The sequence below is a fragment of the Cylas formicarius genome, unplaced genomic scaffold (genome assembly GCF_029955315.1).
Source record: "Cylas formicarius isolate icCylForm1 unplaced genomic scaffold, icCylForm1.1 PGA_scaffold_10__41_contigs__length_53128322, whole genome shotgun sequence".
NCBI lineage: Eukaryota > Metazoa > Arthropoda > Insecta > Coleoptera > Brentidae > Cylas > Cylas formicarius.
Genome location: NW_026844214.1, coordinates 44,495,710 through 44,518,049, shown reverse-complemented (window position 1 = coordinate 44,518,049; position 22,340 = coordinate 44,495,710). Strand labels below are relative to the sequence as shown.

Below are 22,340 nucleotides of genomic sequence, written 5' to 3'. Positions count from 1 at the left end.
ATGTTTGGTTGGCCCATTTAGAAAAAGCCAATATAAAAATCACAAAACCTCCTGTTTGTAAAAAGTCAATATGCTCTCTCTCCAATACCTCTTTAGAGACTGGCCACGGTGAAAGCTCCAACTAACGAAAACCAAATCTGAGGCAATGAGTTCTTTAAATTTACTTGCCCGCAATCTTGCGTCTAAATGAATTTTACGTTCTTTTTGAGTAAATTTTATAACGGTGGACAAATAGAAGCCATATTTAGTATGAATTTAGCATAAAATGTTATTATGCCCACAAAAGGTTTAGTTTCCGTGCTATTTTCGAGACTTTTTTCCTCTAAAACGGCTTTAATTTTTTCATCTGTTTTCATCAGACCATCCTTTGATATGAAATAACCCAAATAAGTAGCTGAACTTTTAGAGAATTGACATTTAGGCACTTTTAAAATCAAACCTGCATTCAGCAATTTACATAAAACTTCCTCTAGAGTCTTCAAATAAGATTGTTTATTGATAGATGTCACATCTAGGAAAACTACGCATTTTTCTACTCCCTGAACAATTTGCCCTATTAACGCGGCGTTTCATGCAGCCATTCAAGAAGGCAAACAGTTTCATGCGCATGAGACTACGATGTGTAGACCACACCAAAAGCTTCTTGGCCTTATCATCCAGCTCGAACTCGTTGTATGCCTGACATAAGTCAAGCTTCGTAAATTGCTGTTGGTCTCTATTGAGGTAAGTATACCTTCCGAAGATTCGCAGTTCACGTAAACAAATGTCTACAAAAAGATTGTATCAACTTAAAAATTATATTTGAAATACACATTTTCTGTAAAAATACTTCAGTATTTCTCCTTAGTCCCGGTATATTTTAACTATTGCGAAAGTGTCTATAATTATTGCATAACAATTGCAGATAGTGAACGCATACAAAAAATGCAAAATCCGTGTCTCCGACTAATACATGGAATAAGAAAATATTAGAGAATTAGTCAGAAAATTAAGGAAATTTATTGGCTCTGTATCCGTGTGTGTGGTTTACCTCACATTGTTTGTACCACAAATTTATTAATATAAGACTTCCACCATTGCTTCATATAATAAAATTTAGAACTGATGTTCACAATTTTATTTCATCCACGTTGTACGAGCGTTCGTCTTCATTTGGAACAGCCAACTCCATTAATTGATATACTCAATTTCTAAGCTGGTTGTTATACAAATTTGAAAGACACTTTTTTAACACGTAAAACCTCAATTACTATCCTACCCTGTCATATATGATAAATAGCCGTACAATTTATAAGATTAGCAACAAGTAAAATTTGCAATTCGTTCGTTTTCAATATCAGCCGACCCGCCTTTATAACAGATATTTATTTTATATACGTATATAAATTTCAGGCAATTTATTGTTATTTTCCTTTATAAATAATACACTTTAGCTTAATAGAAAACTAAGAAAATGATGTATTGACGTTTTCTGGCTGAACTGAAACTGGCCTGGAGCATTAAATAATAAACATTTTATTTGTATTTTTTTATTTGCAAGTCCTTTATTATTATTATTATTATTATTAAAGTGAGAACTTAGAGATCAATATTGGAAATATATTAACATTGGAAATAGGAGACTTTCCGTTTTCATCCATATTATGATTTAGTTAAGTCTGAAGAAAATATTGCAAAAATATTAGTGCTTAAAGTGAAAATGTAACCTCGTAAACAATGTTTAAACGAGCTGAAAATATTATCAAACTATCCAATACTCGTCATTGTGTGTCAAAATGTATGATTTTGTTTTAAAGGCTCATCAGATTGTCGATCTTTTTGTTTTGGTTACCCCATGTTGCTTTTGTTTTGGAAGAATAATCTGAAAATTAATATTATTGGATGATGACGCGTTACAAATGTAAAAACGTCTAATGAAGTGTCCATGGCAATGTTAGTTTCGCAAGGATCTATCCTTGGACCACTTTTCTTTACTCTTTACATTTCGCAGTTTTGTACAGAATATCCAAAATATAGTTCCCTATCCCGTTAACGCGGAAAATACGAACAATAGAAAAAAAGCATGCTATTATAAGTACAACGTCCTGTATATGCGTCATTTTTGGATTTTCCCAGAAATTCATGTATAATATCCTATACTTCAGTCAAACCGTTTTCAACAAATCTTGATTTTTTTTACAATTTTGCCTAGATTTAAAGTGGGAGGGTGTCTATTTTTATATAGTTTGTCCAAGATAAGGATGTCTGTCATGGGGATATTGGAAAATCGTAAAACATACGAAGATTGTTAAACTAGAAAAAATTTTCAAAATTGAAAGGTAAATAACGTTGAGAAAACTAAAAAATTCCCGTTACTTCCGAAAATACTGCAAAAACCCGAAATTTTCCGATTTTCCTTTTTTTTCTGGTATTATTTAAAAAGATAAGGTAAATAAAGGTAATTTTCTCGCTGCCACTTTTTGAGCTCTACAAGATGGCGTTGAGAGATTTTAAGTATGACATTTCGTTTTGGCCACATCGAAATATCGTCCTTAAACTCTCCCAAGGCTATCTTGTGGAACTAAAAATTGGCAACGAGATAGTGACTGATATTTTTCATATCTCCTTAAACAACACTAAAAAATAATAACGATAACGGAATTTTAGTTTTCTTTGGCGTATCTCAACAGCACGTTAACCTTTTAATTTTTGCAACTTTTTTCGAATTTAACCATTTTCGTATCTCTAATGGTTTTTAATATCCCCATGATAGACATCCTTATCATGAACACATTATATATTAGGCCGATATTTTGGATGCAACTTATTACAGTGTGAACAAAAATGAAGTACAGAAACTAAATTTGAAAAAACGTAAAAAGTCTGCTTTTTAAAACGGAAACCCCCTATTTTTATAATCCTATCCGATTTGCCATTGAAAATTAAGGTGCCTTTATATAAAGTTGTCTATTCCGGAACTTTCTAGCTTCCAAAATAATTGACCATTTAACATCTTTCTGTTTTAAAAATGGTATAACACGGCCGTCTAGTTTTCTTATTAGTTGGCCATGACAGCGGAACGAGCACGAAAAGCAAATAATTCAACAGGATCGAAACGTCACTTTACAAAACATAACCTACATTTTCCCAGCCTATATTCTACTATAATCTACTAACAATAAGCCAAAAAATAAATAAAGTCCTTTGTTGGAAGCTTCAGAAAACTATTGCTTAGAATTAAACTATACAAAAAGTCAGTTATTGTTTGGGAGCACAGATTTAACAACACAATGTTCAACACAATTCAAAAATTGTAGGAACAAAAAATTGGATTTTTCCAAATATAAATTCGGATCTGGTAATGGACGACGAGTTAAATTTACAAATCATATTGACAATTGTATTAATGAAGCCTTTACCAATCTTAAACTTGTATCTAGGGATTTTATTTTTATTAAATATTAAATATTAAAAATTAAAAAAATGTTATACGAAAGCTTGGTTCTGTTATAGTTTACGTTTGATGTGAAACATATTTAGCACATAAAAAAAACTTTTTTCATAGTCTAATACTTTAATAAACCTCATCGCTATATATATCAAAGAATAAAATTAATATAATAAAATCATAAAAAATAAAATTTAGGCATGATGCTCCTAATGTGGGATTTAAGACATGCACATCGTCCTTGCACAAAACGGCACTATATGAAATACTATAACTAAATGATATTGCTCTTTTAACAAAGGATCGAGTAGCTTTAAATGTATCTACTATAACTTTAATAAGAAGCTTTGTAAGATGGTCGCGTCACACTTGTAAGGTATATTTTTATGCTTTGTCTTCAAAGGTTGCCTTTTAAAGTATTTTATGTTTGCCTTTGGTGCTTTCTAATGCTTATGCAGCAACATTAAATACCGTTTTATTAAGGAAAGAAAAGTGTACGCAATTTTCGCGATGTCTCAGAAATGTGCGGTTTGCTAATATGATACGATCATATTGACTATTTAAATCATTAATTGCCAAATAAATACTATGTATGACCTTTAGATCCCTTTACTGTACCGTGTGGGTTCGGAGCCTGTTATTCTTTTGGTTGTCGCAACTTCGTAATCTGGTTGAATCAGAATCAAAGACAGGAAGCGATATTAAAACCCGTGTATCGAACAATACTGCACTGAAGAACATTTGAACAAATTTATGCATAATTTTACGACGCAAGGACGTGTCCGAAAATTAGGTGAGTATATAAGCTCCTAGCCAGGACGTGTTTGCTATCAGTCGATCTGTTTAAGAGCAGAGAAACCAAGCAAGAAACCAACAATGAATTCCTACGTAAGTTTCAGCGTTACTTATTTGTTGTTGTTAGTTAAAGCCTCTCGTTTGATTCGTTGTTTTTATTTTAACGCAAACACTCGGTGAAATATTTTGGGAAATTTTATTTTTCTGAATGCAAATATTTCTATAAACTCCATACTTCTCTGGCGACTATTTTTCTTTCGATGTATTGTATATTAAGTTTTTTCAAAATTTTTGTTATACTCTAGGTTGTAAATAGTAACCGGTAACTACGAATTAAGGTGTCGAAAATTAATATTACTTTTAAATTAAGTTTGATGTGGTTTTAATCGATTTTAAATTCTTTCTTTCGTTAAAGGCTTGAAAATAATTTCACTTGTTACTAGACAAATTCAGGGCTATGGGATCAAATATTTAGGACACATTTGTAGTTTTTTTGATTTTTGATTAGTTAATTGTATACCAATCTAGCAAAAAAAAGGAAAGCGCTCTAGATTTTCGTACGATTATCAGATGTATCTTTTAGTTGATTAAAAATTCTACTGAATATTTAACAGAGCAACTATTACCGATAAATTCTTTCTGATTTGCGAAATAATTTTTTGCAGACAGAATGTAATTTGCTTTTCGTTAAAACAAGTACGATTTATAGATTAGTATTTAAATATGTCTTACTATTAAAGGAAAGGGGGCTTCAAGTCTTAGGAAAAACGATATTTACAGATTTTAAAGGAAAATATCGACTATTTTTCGCAAACTAAATTTATTTCTTATTTCCAGTTCAAATTGAAACAATGTTTCTCTTTTTTCTCACTAGAACGGACATCAATCAAAAACACTCCTCGAATTCAAACGTCCTCGTAGGACTTTCTCTTACATACAAACTAACCTAACTTTTTGCCCCAAATTCGAAAATTCCATATTTCGCGGACATTTTTAGGCCTTAGTCGCATTTTTCGCATTCGCCGCCGTTGCCAATGCAGGCATCCTAGCGCCCGCCGCCAGGATTATTCAAGGACCGAGCAGCAGGACTACCGTTGTAGGTCCTGATGGCAGTGCTATTTCGTCCGTGGCACCGGCGGGCCAGATCGTTCACGAAGAGAGCGTGGGAGTCGTTGCAGAAACCGCTCCAGTAGTTGCCGGCGCACCAGTATTATCCGCTTACTCCGCCCCCGTAGTATCGGCGCCCGTCGTATCTGCTTATTCCGCCCCTGTCGTATCTGCGTACTCCGCCCCTGTGGTATCAGCTCCGGTAGTGTCGGCATACTCCGCGCCATTGGTTTCAGCTCCAGCTGCCTCCCTGTTGTCGGCTGATACTGTGGTCGCTGGTCCTTCTGGGACGGTGGTAGCCGGTAGATCTGTAGCAACACCCGTTGTAGCTTGGTAATTTGGAGAGGGTTTCTATGTAGAATAAATTCCTTCTGTCTGAAAACTTTATGTTTTATTTGACTGAATATCGTATAGAATTAAAAAAAAGTCAGAGCACCGCCTTACATGAGCTGGGTCAAGATAATTCAAATTAATAACCAAACTATCTTAATCTCAAAAACTTAGGTATTATACTTGATAATTGATAGTCTTTAGATAATTACGTCAAAAAAAATTGACACGCCTGTGATTACACGTTATAAATAAGATAAAGAACTATTCACCTCCAAAACGAAAAAATTTTAGTTGCTTATTTGATTATGGTGACAACTCGCTGTCACAAGCGGCAAAATGGCTGTATGAGGCTTTCATATTGAGTACTATTTCGAAACCACATTGCTCCATATTTCAGGCATCACAAAGTATCACATGTCTAATTTTACATACAAATTATTAAAGAGTGTTATCTAAAACGCGTATGACAAGAGCTACTGAAGTTTTTGACGTGCCAGACGCAGAACGCAGCCTAGCGAAAATCTTTTTTCTACTCCCGTCTGTAAAATACCTAATAACACACCGACCTAGCGTGCGGGAAGCGCCACTTTACCACATCAGTTTCGTTTTCCACGGATGCGAGCCACTTCGGACATTTCCGGGATTTTACCGCATGGGTTTGGGAGCAAGCGGATGTGTTCGGAGATTTTATCCCACGGTTTGAATTTTGACAATTCTAACTGTCATGTCAGTGAATCTATTTGTGTTGTTTCGCAAAAATGTACCGAAAAACTAATACGGAAAAAAATGTTATGCAGTATATGGGACAATTTATATACTACGTGCTATAAGCTACAATGAAAATCTAGTAGACTAGTCGGTAAGTAAAGCGACATTTATAATTTAAGGTTTCCCACAGAAGTTTTACATACCGTTCGCATGAACTTTAGTGGTTTTTACAGTTTTTATATTAATATCTTGTCAATACCAATGGTATCATTTTCAAACATTCATGTCTCATCAGTACAAACAAAACAAAATTGATGGGTAGGACCTGCTTTTTCTTGCTTATACAATCTCAAAAATATAATCCTCCTAAAAGCTCTTTCCTTGGAAGATTTTTCTTCCAATTACAGTGTTTTTCTTTAAATGAACTACTTCTCTCTCTCTCTCCCTCTCTCTCGTTTGCCGCACTTGTTGCTTAATATACTATTAAAATGTGACCCGTTAAATGGTTTGCGAAAAAAAAAAAAGTGGTCTAATAGCTTTAATTTTTTTAATTCCACACCACACATTACGTGAAGAATGGTTTTGGTTTTGCACTTCCCGTACACAGAATCGATTAACTCTTGAATAATAATGCATGTTATGACGATTAATTGAACCATTACTGTGAAAAGTAGCTTACTCGGAACATTATCGGGAAATGTTATCGGTTTTTCAATCGGGTGGAAGTCCTTTTCTGTCCATTACTTGAAAAAGAAAGTTTGTAAATGACTGTTATACTGACAAAATAAATGATTTAATTTTTCTAAACCGATAGCGACACTAAACTGCTCAATTTTAAATAATTGTTTAATTAATATCTAGAAATGCAAATCTCAATACAAAATTCGCAAACCAACAACAAACCACCAAGTTTGACATCCAAATTCAAACTGTTTAAAAATGCTCTAATGGTGCTGCCCGGAAATATTAAAAATAATTCAGTCGTAAATTTGGTGCAAAGTTGGTGTTTTATAACAATAGACATCTTCTTTTATTATTGACCTATTTCTTTATTTATTTGCAGTTCCATTAGTGGATCACAAACAAACGAAAAATAAACGAAAATGAATTAATTCATTAATTAAGTAATTAATTAATTAATAGCTGCAAACCAAAGTAAGAAAGAAACGTGGATTTTTCTTCATTAAATGATATTTTATTATCAATAACTTATTCAATTAAATTAAAATAAATACAAAAAGTTGTATACAAAAGGTGTAAGTCTTATTATGTTCAATTACAATTAAAATATAAAATCCTCTGCGAATAGCTCGCACTCAGATTTCTGAAGGGCACGAAGGAGGTCATTAATTAAACAGACACGGAACAGTGGACCCAGATCCAATCCTTGCGAAACTCCCGAAAATGAAATAAGCTTGTAATATTCTACACCGTTGACCACAATAGCTACCCATTAATATAAAAACTATAAACAATCAAACATTTCGACGTTGAGAACATTTTACTTTTCAAATTATTTTTGAGGCTTTGACCACGAAGTGTGTTTGAATCTTTTTTGTTTTGTGTCTCAAAAGTTTATTTTTAAAATTATATTTGAGACCTTGATCTCGGAGCGTGTTTTAATGTTTATAGTTTGTGCCTCAAAAATTTATTTCCAAAATTATTTTTAAGACCTTAACTTCGGAGTGTGCGTCAATCTTTATATTTTTGTGTCTCAAAAATTAATTTTTGAAACCTTGACATGACTTCAGAGTGTATTTGATCTTTATAGTATTGTGAAACCAGATCTATTCGAGTGATTTTTTTTATTTTATACATTAATATCTCTTGTCCGAAAGATCCACTTATCCTCATAAGATCGTTAGAAAAGCCAAAGGCATCCAGTTTTCTCAAGAGAAAATCATGATCTTCCCTTTAAACGCCTTTGAGAAATATATCAATATGTTACGTAAATCATGTTGATTATATGAAATTTGTCTATTTGAATAAAATTCATTGAAATAATTTGACTAGGTACACAACCAGATCTATAGTTGTCCATAAATTAATGCGCCGCAGGCGCCATTGATATTTACATAGAAAAGGGAATGATTTTTCGCGCATACCTCCACATTTTATCCACTAACCTACACTTTGGCGCCATTTTCCCTTTAAACAGCGACTTCCACACACTTAATTCGTTTTCCCAAAAACATTCTACGAGATCTAGGCATATTTTTAGAAAATTCTACCCTAGAAATGCCGCATCCAAATTTATTGACGATCTATCAGAGGCCATATGGATTGTTTAATACCGCAAGATCGTTGCTTAAAAACGAGATTTTAAATCCCTCGGCATGCTCATGTTGAATGGAACTTCTCATTTTTTTTTCATGATTGCTTCATTCGTTTTATCGGCATAAGCAGGGTCTCTATATCTGTAATAGCCATATGGTTGTTAATACCCTATTTTTCCCCAGATGCTAGAATATTAATACTTTTCAAAATTTGGTTTAAAATCGGGGCCCATTCTGGGATTCATTTGTTTTGTAGAATCTGAAATATCTTTGTTTGAGACATATTTACCAAGTTAGCATTATACTATTTTATTAATTAATTCTACTATAACTATAAGAAGATTTGGTATTCAAATAAACACTTTGTAATTGTTTGCTACATTACTATGTCCGTGAATTTGTTCTCCCTTAAGAAACAGCGGTATGAAGTTGTTTAGACCCAGAGCCGTTATTGTTAGCATAGTGCTAGAAGCAATCATGAAAAAAAATTGAAAAGGTCCATTAAACAGCAGCAGAGTCGGTCTGAATCCACTGCTGCTCCACGCATTGAATATATTGGACACGAACTAATCGAAGCTAATCTAATTTTTGAACATAAATGGGGATAGTTCGCTCAGTTAAATTTACTGCTCCTATCTTTCCTCTATATATCGCACCTTTCTGATATTATATATTAAAGCTATTTCCACAGACTTTTTTGAATATTATATACAAATTTTTTGTTGTTGTTTGCTATTTCGATAATGGAATCATAGGTTTTATTTCAAAGCTAATTTATTTTAAAGAACATCACTGGAATCTGGAAGGTGATTATTTATTCTAACTTCTTAGTAGATGAATATCAGAACTGCTTGAGTTCTGTTGTCATTAACTACAGCCGCCATTTAGGGCCACTCGCATTGGCATTTCTAGAATTGTGACTGATGTATAATGATATAACTGTTTTTTTGTACAATTTTTCAAAGAAACTTCCGCAGGCTACTGAAATACTATTTGCAAATCTTCAGGCCAATTATCCTCTTGGCTTCTTGAGAGCTTAACTCTGCAGGAGGAAGCCAAATGGTTTGTAAGTAGCATATTTTCAGAATATTATAGAGAAGGTGGCAGTCACTCGTAACAGGAGTTAATTCGCAAAGCGACATCCAGAACAGCAACAGCAAAAAAGATTTCTTTCAATTTAGTGTGGGACTTTTAATTAACAGTTTCGCCCTAAGTTCCACCCAATTAACTTGTAATTACAACGTCTCACGATCATCCGAGATTCCGCCGGATTAGCGAATCAAGATTGATGTAAGTACCAACGAAGATTAATTGATATCATCGCCGCAGACATCATTCAAAAGGGCTTAGTGTCGCAGACGGCATTGCCTGCAGGTGTCGCCAGATGAATCTAATTATAATTGGGTAATTTCGCAAGGATTTTTCCTTATCTAGTTACGAACTGAAACAGTCCTCACCGAACCCCGTGTATTTTAATCCGACTATTCTTGCAAAGGTAACCGAGGTATCGTAAAACATATTCTTAATATTGGGGCGGAGTGAAGTCATAGTTTATGTTGGGTGCCAGTTTTAACCATTCCATCAATAACACAGGTCCATAGTGATTTTGATGTTTGGAAGCTGTACGCCGTATTTTAAAAATGTTAATTTATTAATATACACACATGAATATGTTTGTCCCATCTTAGGCATTATTTTTAAATGAATTGAATTATTTATAATTACATGTGCTTTGGCAACACTGGATAATATTGGATGTCTGTTCAAAGCAACAGAGTTGGCGCAGAACCGTCAATACAGAGTTGTGCTCAGTTTGGTTAGTTTTGGTCATCGTGTTCCTGTGTTCGGGGCTGTTATCTTCGTTGCTGCGTATTTCTAGTGTTCTAGAACTTATAAATATGGAAAGAGGACATAACTTTTGTTATATCTGTGGTAGTTATGTCGTAGTAAAGCAAACTATAACTTCTTTTGTGAAAAAGGTAGGAAGGAATGTCTAAGCTTTGGTATTCCTATGCTATGGTGACAGCCTAGGAATCATCATTGTTATTTTTTTATTCTCGACTCTGCGATTCCGGCAGTTCCTCATGGTCTAAATGGGCAGACACCTACGGCCCCTAATTCCCAGATGACTCAGATTTCACACCAGATTTCAGAGAGCCCGAAGTGTTTCACCAGAGCGAATGAAATAATTTAATTACAGATTTGGACCTTCCAGTTCAGAGTACGTGACAAGCATTTACTGGCACCTTTCGTCACGTCTTTCACCGAGATCGCGAAAAAGAGTTATGTCAATATATTACTCAGGAAGGACCGCTAGCGTATTGCAACAATATACCTGACTTAGTTACAAAATTAGGAAATGTGCCGTGTATAAAAGAGGAATGGCGCCCGTTTATTGACTCAGGGAACGCGTAGTTTAAAAGGCGTTTTATTGGAAAATCGCAAGGACCTGGCCTGGGTTTCCGTTACATATTTCGGACTTCTATTGAAGAAAATAATCTATCAAGAACATCAGTGGATGCTTTGTGGTGACCTTAAAGTGCCGTGCATGCCCCTAGGACAGATAGTCGGGCAAGAGATACATATTGGATTCAAATGGAGTGGCCCTCTTGAACAAGTGTTACATCTGCTGGCAAAAATGTATTTAGAGATAAGTTTGTTGGCCCCAGAAAAGGTTTACTGCCTCCTCTTCATTTGAAACTTGGCTCGATGAAGCAGTTTGTTAACGCCCTTGACAGATAAAGACAGTGTTTCAAATATTTGTGCGAGCAATTTCCAGCCTATTCTGATGCCAAAATAAAAAAAGGTATTTTTGCTAGGCTGCAGATAAGAACATTGTACAAAGACACAATGACCAATGTCAATGTTCATTTAAAGAAATAATTCTTAAGTTTCTTGGTAACTCTAACGGCGAAAACTACGAAAGTATTGTTCACTTTCATTGTCAAGGTGCTGTTTTCACATTTGAAGAAAAATTTTCCTGAAAATCTTGGAGCAATTAGCGAAGAACAGGGGAGAAATGGAACAACCATACCAAGCCAGATATAGCATATATGCATATATAGCATAACACACAATTCGAATATCCGCACATCTCAACTTTCTGGCAAAAAGACGCAGATTTCACTTAAAGAAGTTATTTTAGAAAGAAGAACTAGACAGTTTAATATAAGGAGTGTGGACATTGTTATTGGCAACGCAACGAAACAATCACAATGATTTATAATGGATTGTATTTTTTTTTTGAAAAGACATTTCTATGGTAAATCCCCAAATTTAAAAATTATAATCGGAACTGTACCGGTTTCGATCCGAACCTTAAAGTTTAAACCTTTAGGGAATCAAGCTACGTTACAAGTTTCTGGCAACACCCTTGATAACTTATTTATAAGTTATCGGATCCCATTAAGTCGATCAAAATATAAATTTCTCAAAACCGACCCCAACTTTCAATAGATATTTAGCTTTTCCATTTGAATTGAATCAAAAAAAGTCGGGTTATTTTCGAGTTTTTGCAAATTACGATCGACCTGTGAAATTCAAAATGGATGCGTTCACATTAATAGAGTAATTAATTACAACAATTAGTAAACAAGGTTAATAGATTTTCGGTGTACCTACAAGGAAAAGTATTGATCAATTATTTCTGGAAATTTTTACTCGTCCATAACGCGATGGTTACACTCAGTGAAATGTGTCCAAAAATATATTATTTCGCGGTAAGTGGCTATAATATTTTTCGAATATCTTTGTTATAACAATTTTTTACTGTTTTAAGCTATTCAAATTGTCAATATAAGAGGCGTTACGCACATTTAGCAAATTAGCGATTATTTAGTCAATTTTAAGATTAAGTTCAGGTTGCATAAAAAAATTCTGATCTTAAGTTCACCTCCGATCAAATTATGAACTACGTTCACATCCCTTCATGTTCCTCGATGTAAATTGAATTTAAAAAGACAAAGGCTTCAATTTTTTGCACACTTAATTTTTTCCTAATGCTAATTTAGGGACTCTAGGCTTTAAAACCCCAAACACTGCTTGTCTATTGGATTTCTCGTACCTAATAGCAGACTTTCATGTACCTGGAGATCGACAGATAATGTCTCAAATTTTTAATTGATCATAAACTGTTTGCACATTAAAAAAATACCATTTCAGGTTTCTGGAAAACGGTTTATGTTAAAAATGCCTGTCGAACACTATCGATGTTTTTCTAGGGTAATTATATATAAGTTTCATGTATGCCTGAAATTGTTCATAATATTTTATTAATGGCTCTGTTGGCTGTTCATTTTGTTAGACGAAATCCTCGTTAAGTTTCGCGCATTTCATGGAGTTGAATAAATAAAAATGTAATGACATCAAGCATCGAATAAAAACCAAAAATTGTAAGGTAAGAAAAGAATTTCGATGAAGTGTTCAACAACATAAATTTCCGAAGCCGGATGTTCGCTTGAAAGCGACCATCAAAGCCCTAAAAGTTAATATCAATATAAATTCACAATACCTTTTGTAATAATAAGTACAATACAAGAAAAAATATTTTATTAGAAATCGTGTTGGTGGAATTGACAAAATAATAATAAAAGAAAGTGGAAAAAAATCATGAAATGTAAAAGTTTTAATTTTTACTTAAAATCAAGCAAGTTCGATAAGAGGTGAAGCAAAAAGGTACAGTACAAATCAAAAACTAACAAAACTAACCAAAATGAAATTGGAATTTCGTATGCCATAAAAACTCCCAAGTACGAGTTTTGCTTTTGTTTTTGTTAACGTTTCGCCAATCATCCTGTTGGTTTCTTCAGAGCATAATTGAGACTGAAGAACCAACAGGATGATTGACGAAACTTTGACAAGTTCGATTCGAATCCAGAAGTTTTGTAAATAGGATTACAGTAGCCTGTGGAACTTTTTTCGAAAAATTCGTTTAATTAAATTACAACTGAACTCATTAAACTCATACTTTATATACTTTAGTCATGTTGATGGTGAATATTTTTCCGAATAAATTTTAGTTAGGTAATTTATTTAATTCGCATTATGCGAAACTTCAGGAGATGGAAAAAAGAGCAGGAGTAAACCAAAACATATTTAGAGTATAATTATTTAGTTAATAAGTTATATTCGATTATTACAACTTAATTAAATAATGATCCCATCAAACTTTATAAGAAACCTACAAATATAGTGTTTTAATTACAATTACTTTTTGATTCATTTAATTTTTCACTTTTCCCTCACTATTTTTAAATTTTTAGTTGGGCAGAGAATCACCACAAAAAATACTAATAAATTGAACTTTAAATCCCCGAACTCAGATATTTTTCGTCACTTCGTCGGTTTGGGCGGCTCCTGCAGATCCTGCAGTGATGAAAAACCCTTTAGAGGGAAGCGGCCAAAGCTCTGTCGCCTTAGTTCCAAATGGTAACAATGACGCTCCAGGTCAGCAGACGATTCCCGCTGTTCTGTCAAATATACCGATGGCTGGAACGTATCTCTTCCCTGCGTCCGATCATCATTCGCTCCCGACCAATCCCGTGGATACCTTGGTGGTTGGTCCTTCGGGGATAATCGCTACGGGAAGAGCTTTGGATTCACTGGCCAAAAGTGGGGGAAACTTGACGCCGTTTCTGCCGGGTCAGACTGCCCTCACTCGTGGAAATGACGACCAGAAATCCGTTCAGGCCTGACAATGGCGTGGGATTCATCGTAATAAATTAAATTTAGTGCCATAGTTTACGGATATCTTTAAATTGATTTACTACTAAACCAACTTGCACATTTTTGCTTTATCTTGTTTATGTTATAAGATATTTCAAATATAAAGTCCATAAAAGAATGAAATAAGCCTAGTGTCATTTAAATGCATAAAATTTTCAAAATGTATTCATTGAAATGTATAAATATGCACACATGCATTTTTATTATATGAAAAATTGTTAACATTAATGTTATTTTAAATAGAACCAGAACTATTGCTTTAGATATCCTCTAATTTTTTACCAATACCACAGGCGTATTTGAATAAATAAATAAAACAAAAGGAATAATAATAAGATAGATACACACATTAATACTTACATAGAAAATTGCAAAACGTAAAATTTAAAACATAAAAATCAGTGAAAAAATATTATTTGCGATTGTAAAGAAATTGTAATGCAATTAATAATACAACAATACAATTGGTAATTAAATGGTCTTTAAACATATGTTTAAAAATCAATACCCATAGAAGTTACACTGTACTGTACGAGGGTGGGTTGAAAAGATTCTGGTCTCACCAAGATAAACGATGTTTTTAATTTTTTTTTTGTTTTACTTTTCAACCTAATCTCCATCAACAATGGTATACATTTCTCATTACGGTGTTTTAATTTAGTTATACCAATTTGACACGTAGATTTTTCAAACTCTGATACTGATTTACAGCTTCGATAACTTTTTCGTTGTTCTTAAATATTTTACCGCCAAGCCATTTTTTGACGTTAGCAAACAGGTAATAGTAGCTTATGGCTGCGTCTGGAGAGTAGGGATTTTGGACATGGCAACATTCGATGAATGTGCTGGGCGTTATCGTGATGAAACAAAGTTTTTTTCTTCGCCAAATGACGTCGTGCTTCAAACGTTTCAATAATTCTGAGTAGTATTGACCAGTCTGATAGTCTTACCCTCTTCGAGGTAATCAATGTATATAATTCCTCTCACATCCCGAAAAACAGTACCCATAACCCAGTTTGCCGATCAAACCGTGTTAGCCTTCTTTGGAGTTGGTTATGCTTTTGCAACCCAGTGCTTTGACCGTTCCTTATTTTCGGGAGTATAGTGATGGATCCACCACAGATCCACCTTGCACACAGCTTTTCCGTACTTAAATGGTTATGCAAAATATTTCGCACACGTTCAGCTGACATCCTATAGGTCTCAGCTCGTGCAATTTCAACCAGCTGACTTCCAACTCTGCTTGATGGATTTTCTAAACCATTTTTGTAGTTGTGACCTTCCTAAGCGATGTTCGTCAGAGGTGCTCACACGACCCATTTAAATTCTCAAACCCATCAATTCTTTAATTTTTTTTTTGGTGCAAAACTTTTCAAATGGAAGGCTTTGATAAGAGCCCGCTTTTCCAGTGTTCCCATTTTCACGAAAACAACGGAAGCCGCCCCAAAAGTAGACCTCTTGGTGTGGCCAGATTCTTTTCGCTCCACCGTCGTATTTTAGTTTTGCAATTAAGTGTGTTTCTAATTTGTACAAATTCAGTTCTCTTTCGAAATTGGTGAAATTGCCTATAAAAACTACTGAAATATTTTTTAGGATTAGGATAAACTGTTTGAAACAAACCTGAAACTTTTTGCAATCTACCTCAAATTGATTTGTTAAGGTCACTGAATCTGTCATAGAAACAACTTCCTGAGTCCTATAGGTACAAAAGGAAAATTTACTTTTATGAATATTAAATTTTCTTTCACTGTTGGGCAAAAGACTTTTTGCATTTATTAGCGGAACAGAAGATGAGTTGTTCTCGGCATAAAATATAGGAGGGGATAGCCAAGTTCCTCAGTGAGTTATTATTGGTTGTGGGGGTAATTGAGTATTTGGACAATTTTCCTTATCAAATGGGACACTTGAAACACTTTTTTTACTAGATTAATTAAATCATTTACCAATGAAAACTGGTCTCTTATACATTTTGCCACCTTTTTGATATCGCGAGCCAAAGAAGTAACATGAAATAGGTTAGAATAAAGTATTTTTAAATTTAGTGCCGTCTTAACACTGTTGGGTTTGTCCTGGGTAATTCTATGAATCTATTCATAGATACGAAAGCAGTGCCGTACCTGAGTCGGTCCCATTGTAATGTAATAAACTGACAAATACGTACTATGTCGAAAAGGGCTGGTCAGGATGTTTATTTAGCAATAAAATGCATTAAATTCCCGGTTATTGGAAAAATTGCATGTTTTGTACAAAACAGACAAAAAATACAAATGTTGCAAAAAAATGCATCTTGCATTTTCTCCACTTCTTCAAAGAACAAGTTCAAAGAAATTTTACCAGTTCATTTAAGAAACATTTCGTCACTGAAGCTTTCTTAGATAGGTATACTTCGACCAGAATTATAGTGCTTTTACAACGGACCCCATAATTAACCTTGCCTACTCTTTGTTACTCCAAAACCGCAGCCCCTTATGGAACACCCTGCCGAGCACACCCTTACCCATAAACATTCCAGGGCCGTCCTAGGAATTTATCTAACTACACTAACAAGCAAAATATAAGTATGTTTTCAGCCGTTTTCGTCGAGCAATTCTTAAAAAAATTGGTACAATTAGTACAAGTAATAATTTATTACGTTCTATATCACTTGCTCTTATTGCTGCTGCTACTTCCCCCTCCGAATTTCTTATAAAATTGTAAACATTGAAAACAATTTGTTTAGCATTCGAAAACAAATGGATACGTTTTTTTATTTGCTGAGGTAGTTCGTCGTCTAAATTTTCATTAGGTTCGACTAGTACTTCGTCTGAGTTGTTTTCCATGTCAGGGGAACATCTGTTTGATTCCACGATCTCCACATTTTAAAGTGTTAAAAAACCGGAACGTTAAAAAAATGTTTAATTGTAAGATTTTAAAAAATATTTATCTGTATTCCTATGGCATATCTTTATCTACCACGACAATAATCTATAGCCTTTAAAAAGACTGTTGTTTACAAATCGAAGAACTATGTAGAAGACACAAAAACACAAGAAGAAGAATGTTGCTAGGTACTTACCCCTATTCTCTGACCTATCCAGTGAAATATAAGAATGATACATATCATCAAATAAACACTCCTACTTATTGGAAATTATCCCGCAGCATCGATGCTTAATCAAATTTAAAACGCTCCATTTACGTTTCAAATAAAATTTTCAAGTTTCTACAAATATTCGTTACGGTCCATCTCAACCAGGACCTTCTTAATGCAGAATAAATATCTGTTGGGATGCATTTTACCATCTGCGAAGGTCTGCTGTTAAGGTATTGTAAAATACATAAAACGTCTAAGCAATAAATGCACTACATTTTTGGTCGTACAATAACAATTTTCGGATCCTTCTTTCAATTGTGGAAATTGGATTTTTCTCCATGTGACATGTAGAAATAATATTAAAACCTTAAAGCGTTTGTCCAATAAGTTGATCAGATCTAGGCGGTATAAGATTAAAATGTTATTTTAAGTAACGCCTATCGTTTATTCAAACTGAAACGGTTGCGTTTATCAATCAAAATTTGAAGATCTTTGTCTCGCTAGTTGCCGTGACTTTTCGCAAACCAGTAAATCGGAGTTTCCTGTTTGGGAGTGGCCATGGGCTCGGCACCAGTTTATGTTAAAGCTTTAGTACCATTGTTTTCTGACTTTTTCTTGTCTGTTATCTATATCAGAAATTTGTGTATGACGCAATTTAGTGTAAGTTTGTGTAAAGTAAAAAGATGTAAATTTTACTTAAAAGTATATAACATGATTTGTTGCAATATTTACTATAATTTTTTTTTAATATAAAATTCGTGCATTGTAGTCCGGGAGCCCTGGAGGTTCTTTAAGATGAGCGGTTTAATTTTATTAAGATGTCTAACTTTTTCTTATACGAAATTTGCTATATCAGATAACTAACAAAATGGACAATTATTAAATCATTTCAATTTAGTGACCATGCAAAAATGATCAGGCACAGTTTGGTTTTTTGCTAAATCTTGAGATAATTAAAATATATAATTGGAAATTACATTTGTCCTACAAAAGATAGGTTGGGTGAACCTCACAGTAATATGTTATTTATCATCAACTTTTAACTGTAGGATTTACAGAAGAATGTTACAATGTTTATTTATAAAAATTGTTAGCAAGTTACAGGTATAGTAACTTGCTAACAATAGTAATAGGTAACTATTCTGCAGTATCTAAATACCATTAGATCCGAAAGATCCTCTCCAAAGAGGTCTCCTCCACTAGCTGTGGTTTTCGAACTTTTTTTAAAAATTTTCCTAATGCTATAGGCAAGTGTTTTACTAATGTGAATTGTAACTCTTTTTGATTTTGAGCACCAGCATTATTATTCAGATCATCAAATTGTCTCATATCTTGTAAGCCATTTATCCACGCTCCAACGTTAAAATCGAGATTTATGCCTTAAAAAAATTCAAAACTTTATTCGATGATTTTGATGACGCGTCCCACGTGAAATGGCAAAGAACGCGATTTCCATTTTTCACGCATAAAATACAAATTGCAAACAATATTTGAAGAATAACGATGTTCAATGAGCAGAGCGTAATAAGATGGCGACAGTGGATCACATCTTAGTGTGACGGTGTTGTCATTCCTCTTCGAAAGGAAAATAAAAGCGTTACTTTATCGGATCTATTCGTTCGCCCAGCATGTAAAATGCGCAAAACAACAACAATTTTATTTAATGGGCACTCGCTTAACGTTTTTTCCACGTTTTTCTCACTCGAATGTAAATAAACGCTGTCCATTATACATTATAATTAGAAATATTTTAACCGTAAAATGCTGAACAACAAAATACAAACAAAATATTAAGATTTAACTTAAGTCACATAAATAATATATTTTCATGTTATTGAAATTGTTCTCTAATTTTATTATTGCACCAAGTAAAAAAAAATAAAATTTTTGCCAAGAATATTTCTTAAATTTTAAACATTAAACACTCTCTAAATCATTAAGGAGCCTCATTTTATAAAAGCGATTTGGGTTAACCTGTAAGGCACGTCATTGATTAATACAAGTTTTGGCAATGAATTTCATCTATTTCTTATGATCAATATATAAATAAACTACTCTATGTATATTACTATAATAATAATAACAATAACACCAATGTTAATAATGTTCCTTACTGCCGATAAATTCATAATATGACAGCAAAGTTGCACCGGCACATGTAGCCACTCCAAAAAATATAAGATTAAAATACATTAAATTATTAACAACACATTTAAAATAGCTTTGAGAATCAAACTTAAAAGTATAGAAATATTGTGTGCGCAAAACGTCTTCTATAAAAATGCCTTAAAGTTCCTCGTTCACAGAGAGTCGTAGTTTTCAAATAAATTCCCACAGGCTACTAATAATATTTACAAATCTTCTAGATTGATCGCGCGTCCGTTATTGATCCCTCCTTTAGTTCCGCCCTCCTCAAGTATATAGGTAACCGTCAACAATTTCGAAGTGTAGGATTTTATATGAAAATGCTCAATTTAACTCTATGGCTTGTCAAAATTTCCATCCTACTGCCCTATAAATCTGTTGAATTTTAATTTGAATAATTGAATTTAAAATTAAGATTGAATTATGACGGTCTTGTCAGACGTGACTAAGTGAATGTATTCGTGTTGTTTTGCAAAAATGTAACTAAAATCTAAGAGTCGTGAAAAAAGTATAGTATACAACACGTTTGGTAAACTCGACTCAAATGCCGTTTACCATAATATACTACTAATTGCCTCGAGTGAGATGATCTATCTTTTGAGAAGTCCACGCAAATTGCTCAGACTTGAATGCAAACAAAAAATGAAGTTCCAGGAATTTTATATGGTCCGTCATTGAAATAGTTTTTCCAAGTCGAAACAGTAAAGACTGTCCTATTGGGAGTTTTAACAAAGACCATCAATCTCGTTTTCTTGGCATTTTATTTTTACTTTCACTGCAAACACCATACCCACTCGAACATTCCGACAAAACACCACCGAAAATGTCAGACTGCACAACAGATACATTGTTCACAAGGTAACACGCCAAATCCAGTTCACATGCAACACAAATCAAATTTCACGCATATTTCTTGTAGTATACTTTATACCTCTCTCTCACTGTTTATAATTTGCCTTATTTCATGGTCTTTAATTTTCCAAAGAAACTTCGTGGTTTGATACATTTTTGATTTTAATTGTCCCCAAAAGAAAAAATCCAGCAGAGTAATATTTGAAGATCTTGCAGGCCATTCTATTGATCCTTTTCCACCAATCCACTTGTCGAGCAAAATGAGGCCGAGCACGATGATGGAAATAAATCTACACTAAATCTAGAAATAAAACCTAAGCATCTACCAGGAAGCGCGGTAAGAGCATTTATATGATTCGTAAAAGAAACTTTGTTATCAATTATTACTCCAAGGTCCTTAACACTTCACTTACTCTCTCTAAAGAAATGGAATTTATATTTTTTTATTTATTATATTATTATATTCTATTTAAACACAATGGTCTCTACAATTTTTTCCTAAAAATGTGATGCATCTATACCAGACAGGCAGTATGTTAATCAATTTATAGCAAGCATAAACTTATTTACATCAACAACATAGGTCCACAGTGCGATAGACAGATTTGGTTAGTTTTCAACATGATGTCGAGCTCCAATAAAATTTTAATATTTACCTTACCATTTGAAGAAAACGTGGCCTCATGACTAAACAGTATCATCATAGCTTTACAAACCTGTAGTCTGAGGTCGAGATCATCTTCGTTCAGGTCCTGTAGTAACGCAATCTTGGACGGACGATACTTCTTCTTTTAATACAGGCACATTTGTTGGTTGGTTAACATCGTTATTTGAAGCTGCTTGAGAAAATGTCTAATAAAATGTTTAGTCTTGTTTTTTTATTAGTTTTTTGTATTTTGCGTTCTCGTTTTTTTTTTCATATCCAGAAAAAATACAATTTCAATTCTCTTCAATGTAATTGAGGCAATTTACGAATTTTACTGGTACTTCGTACATACCTATTCATTTAAAAATTAAATTTCCGTTTGTAATTCTTTTGTTCATACAAAGTAAGCGATAGGTATATGAAATCCAGAACACTCCAATGGACCGGCCACGTGAGAAGACAGACGACAGATTATCCAGAATTTTGAAGGCACCAACTGGAAAATATCTGGCACTAATAACTGCAAGGAGGTCTCGATGTACTGAAAAAAATGGACAGGTATTGTCAGGTTGGCTAAAACCCAGAGTGTCCAATTTAAAAAAAGGCGCTTAAATAAATTTATTTCATATTGAAGTCGTATGTGATGGCAGAAAATAATGCTAACTCGGTAGATTTAGATACACTTTTGTATGAAACGTCAAGCCCTTCCGATTGAATTAAAATATTTTTGTATTCCAACATTTCGGCGTGAAAATGTAATAAACGGCGAAAAATAGCGGACACGAAAGCTTAATAACATTTAAACATTTCAAAATGCCGACGATGTTAATTCCGCCATTTCGGCTCTCTCTCTCCAATGGGCGAGCCGGAGGGTACCCCCCTCCTCTTTATTAAATTGAACGCGAATTTCGCGGAACGAGACCGGGACGCTTGAAATTTAATAATAGATTTTTCTGTTTTATTTTTCAATTTTAGTACCGAAATAAACAAAAATCGATTACGCTCCCTGGCTCCGGATGTTTGGATAAAATATTAAAAAGGGAATATAAATACGCAAATTCTGAGCGATACTGGGCAATAGTTTTCCGGAAAATTGGTTGGGTTTTTTGAATGAATGTTTTTTCTATTATCCCCTTAGAGAAAAGCATGTTCAATCGCAGAAATATGGAAAAACTGACACTTTGTATCTAATAGCTACGTATTTTTTGATATATTTTTTTCCTCTATCCACCGCAACTGCAATCTTTGGCAACA

At 33.7% G+C, this 22,340-nt stretch overlaps 3 protein-coding genes across 6 annotated transcripts in view; all 3 read left to right on the top strand.

Moving 5' to 3' along the window:
- Positions 1 to 22,340, top strand: part of LOC132708277 (protein madd-4) — a 535,295-nt gene that overhangs the window by 347,269 nt on the left and 165,686 nt on the right. The window lies entirely within an intron of this gene.
- LOC132705559 (cuticle protein 16.5-like) lies at positions 4,210 to 5,671 on the top strand. Its single transcript, XM_060676214.1, has 2 exons — positions 4,210 to 4,315; positions 5,220 to 5,671. The coding sequence occupies exons 1-2, from the start codon at positions 4,304 to 4,306 to the stop codon at positions 5,664 to 5,666; spliced, it is 459 nt and encodes a 152-aa protein (XP_060532197.1). The 5' UTR covers positions 4,210 to 4,303; the 3' UTR covers positions 5,667 to 5,671.
- On the top strand, positions 12,270 to 14,594 carry LOC132708124 (uncharacterized). The gene is made up of 2 exons (XM_060680252.1): positions 12,270 to 12,365; positions 13,968 to 14,594. Exons 1-2 carry the CDS (start codon positions 12,321 to 12,323, stop codon positions 14,337 to 14,339), a joined length of 417 nt encoding a protein of 138 aa, XP_060536235.1. The 5' UTR covers positions 12,270 to 12,320; the 3' UTR covers positions 14,340 to 14,594.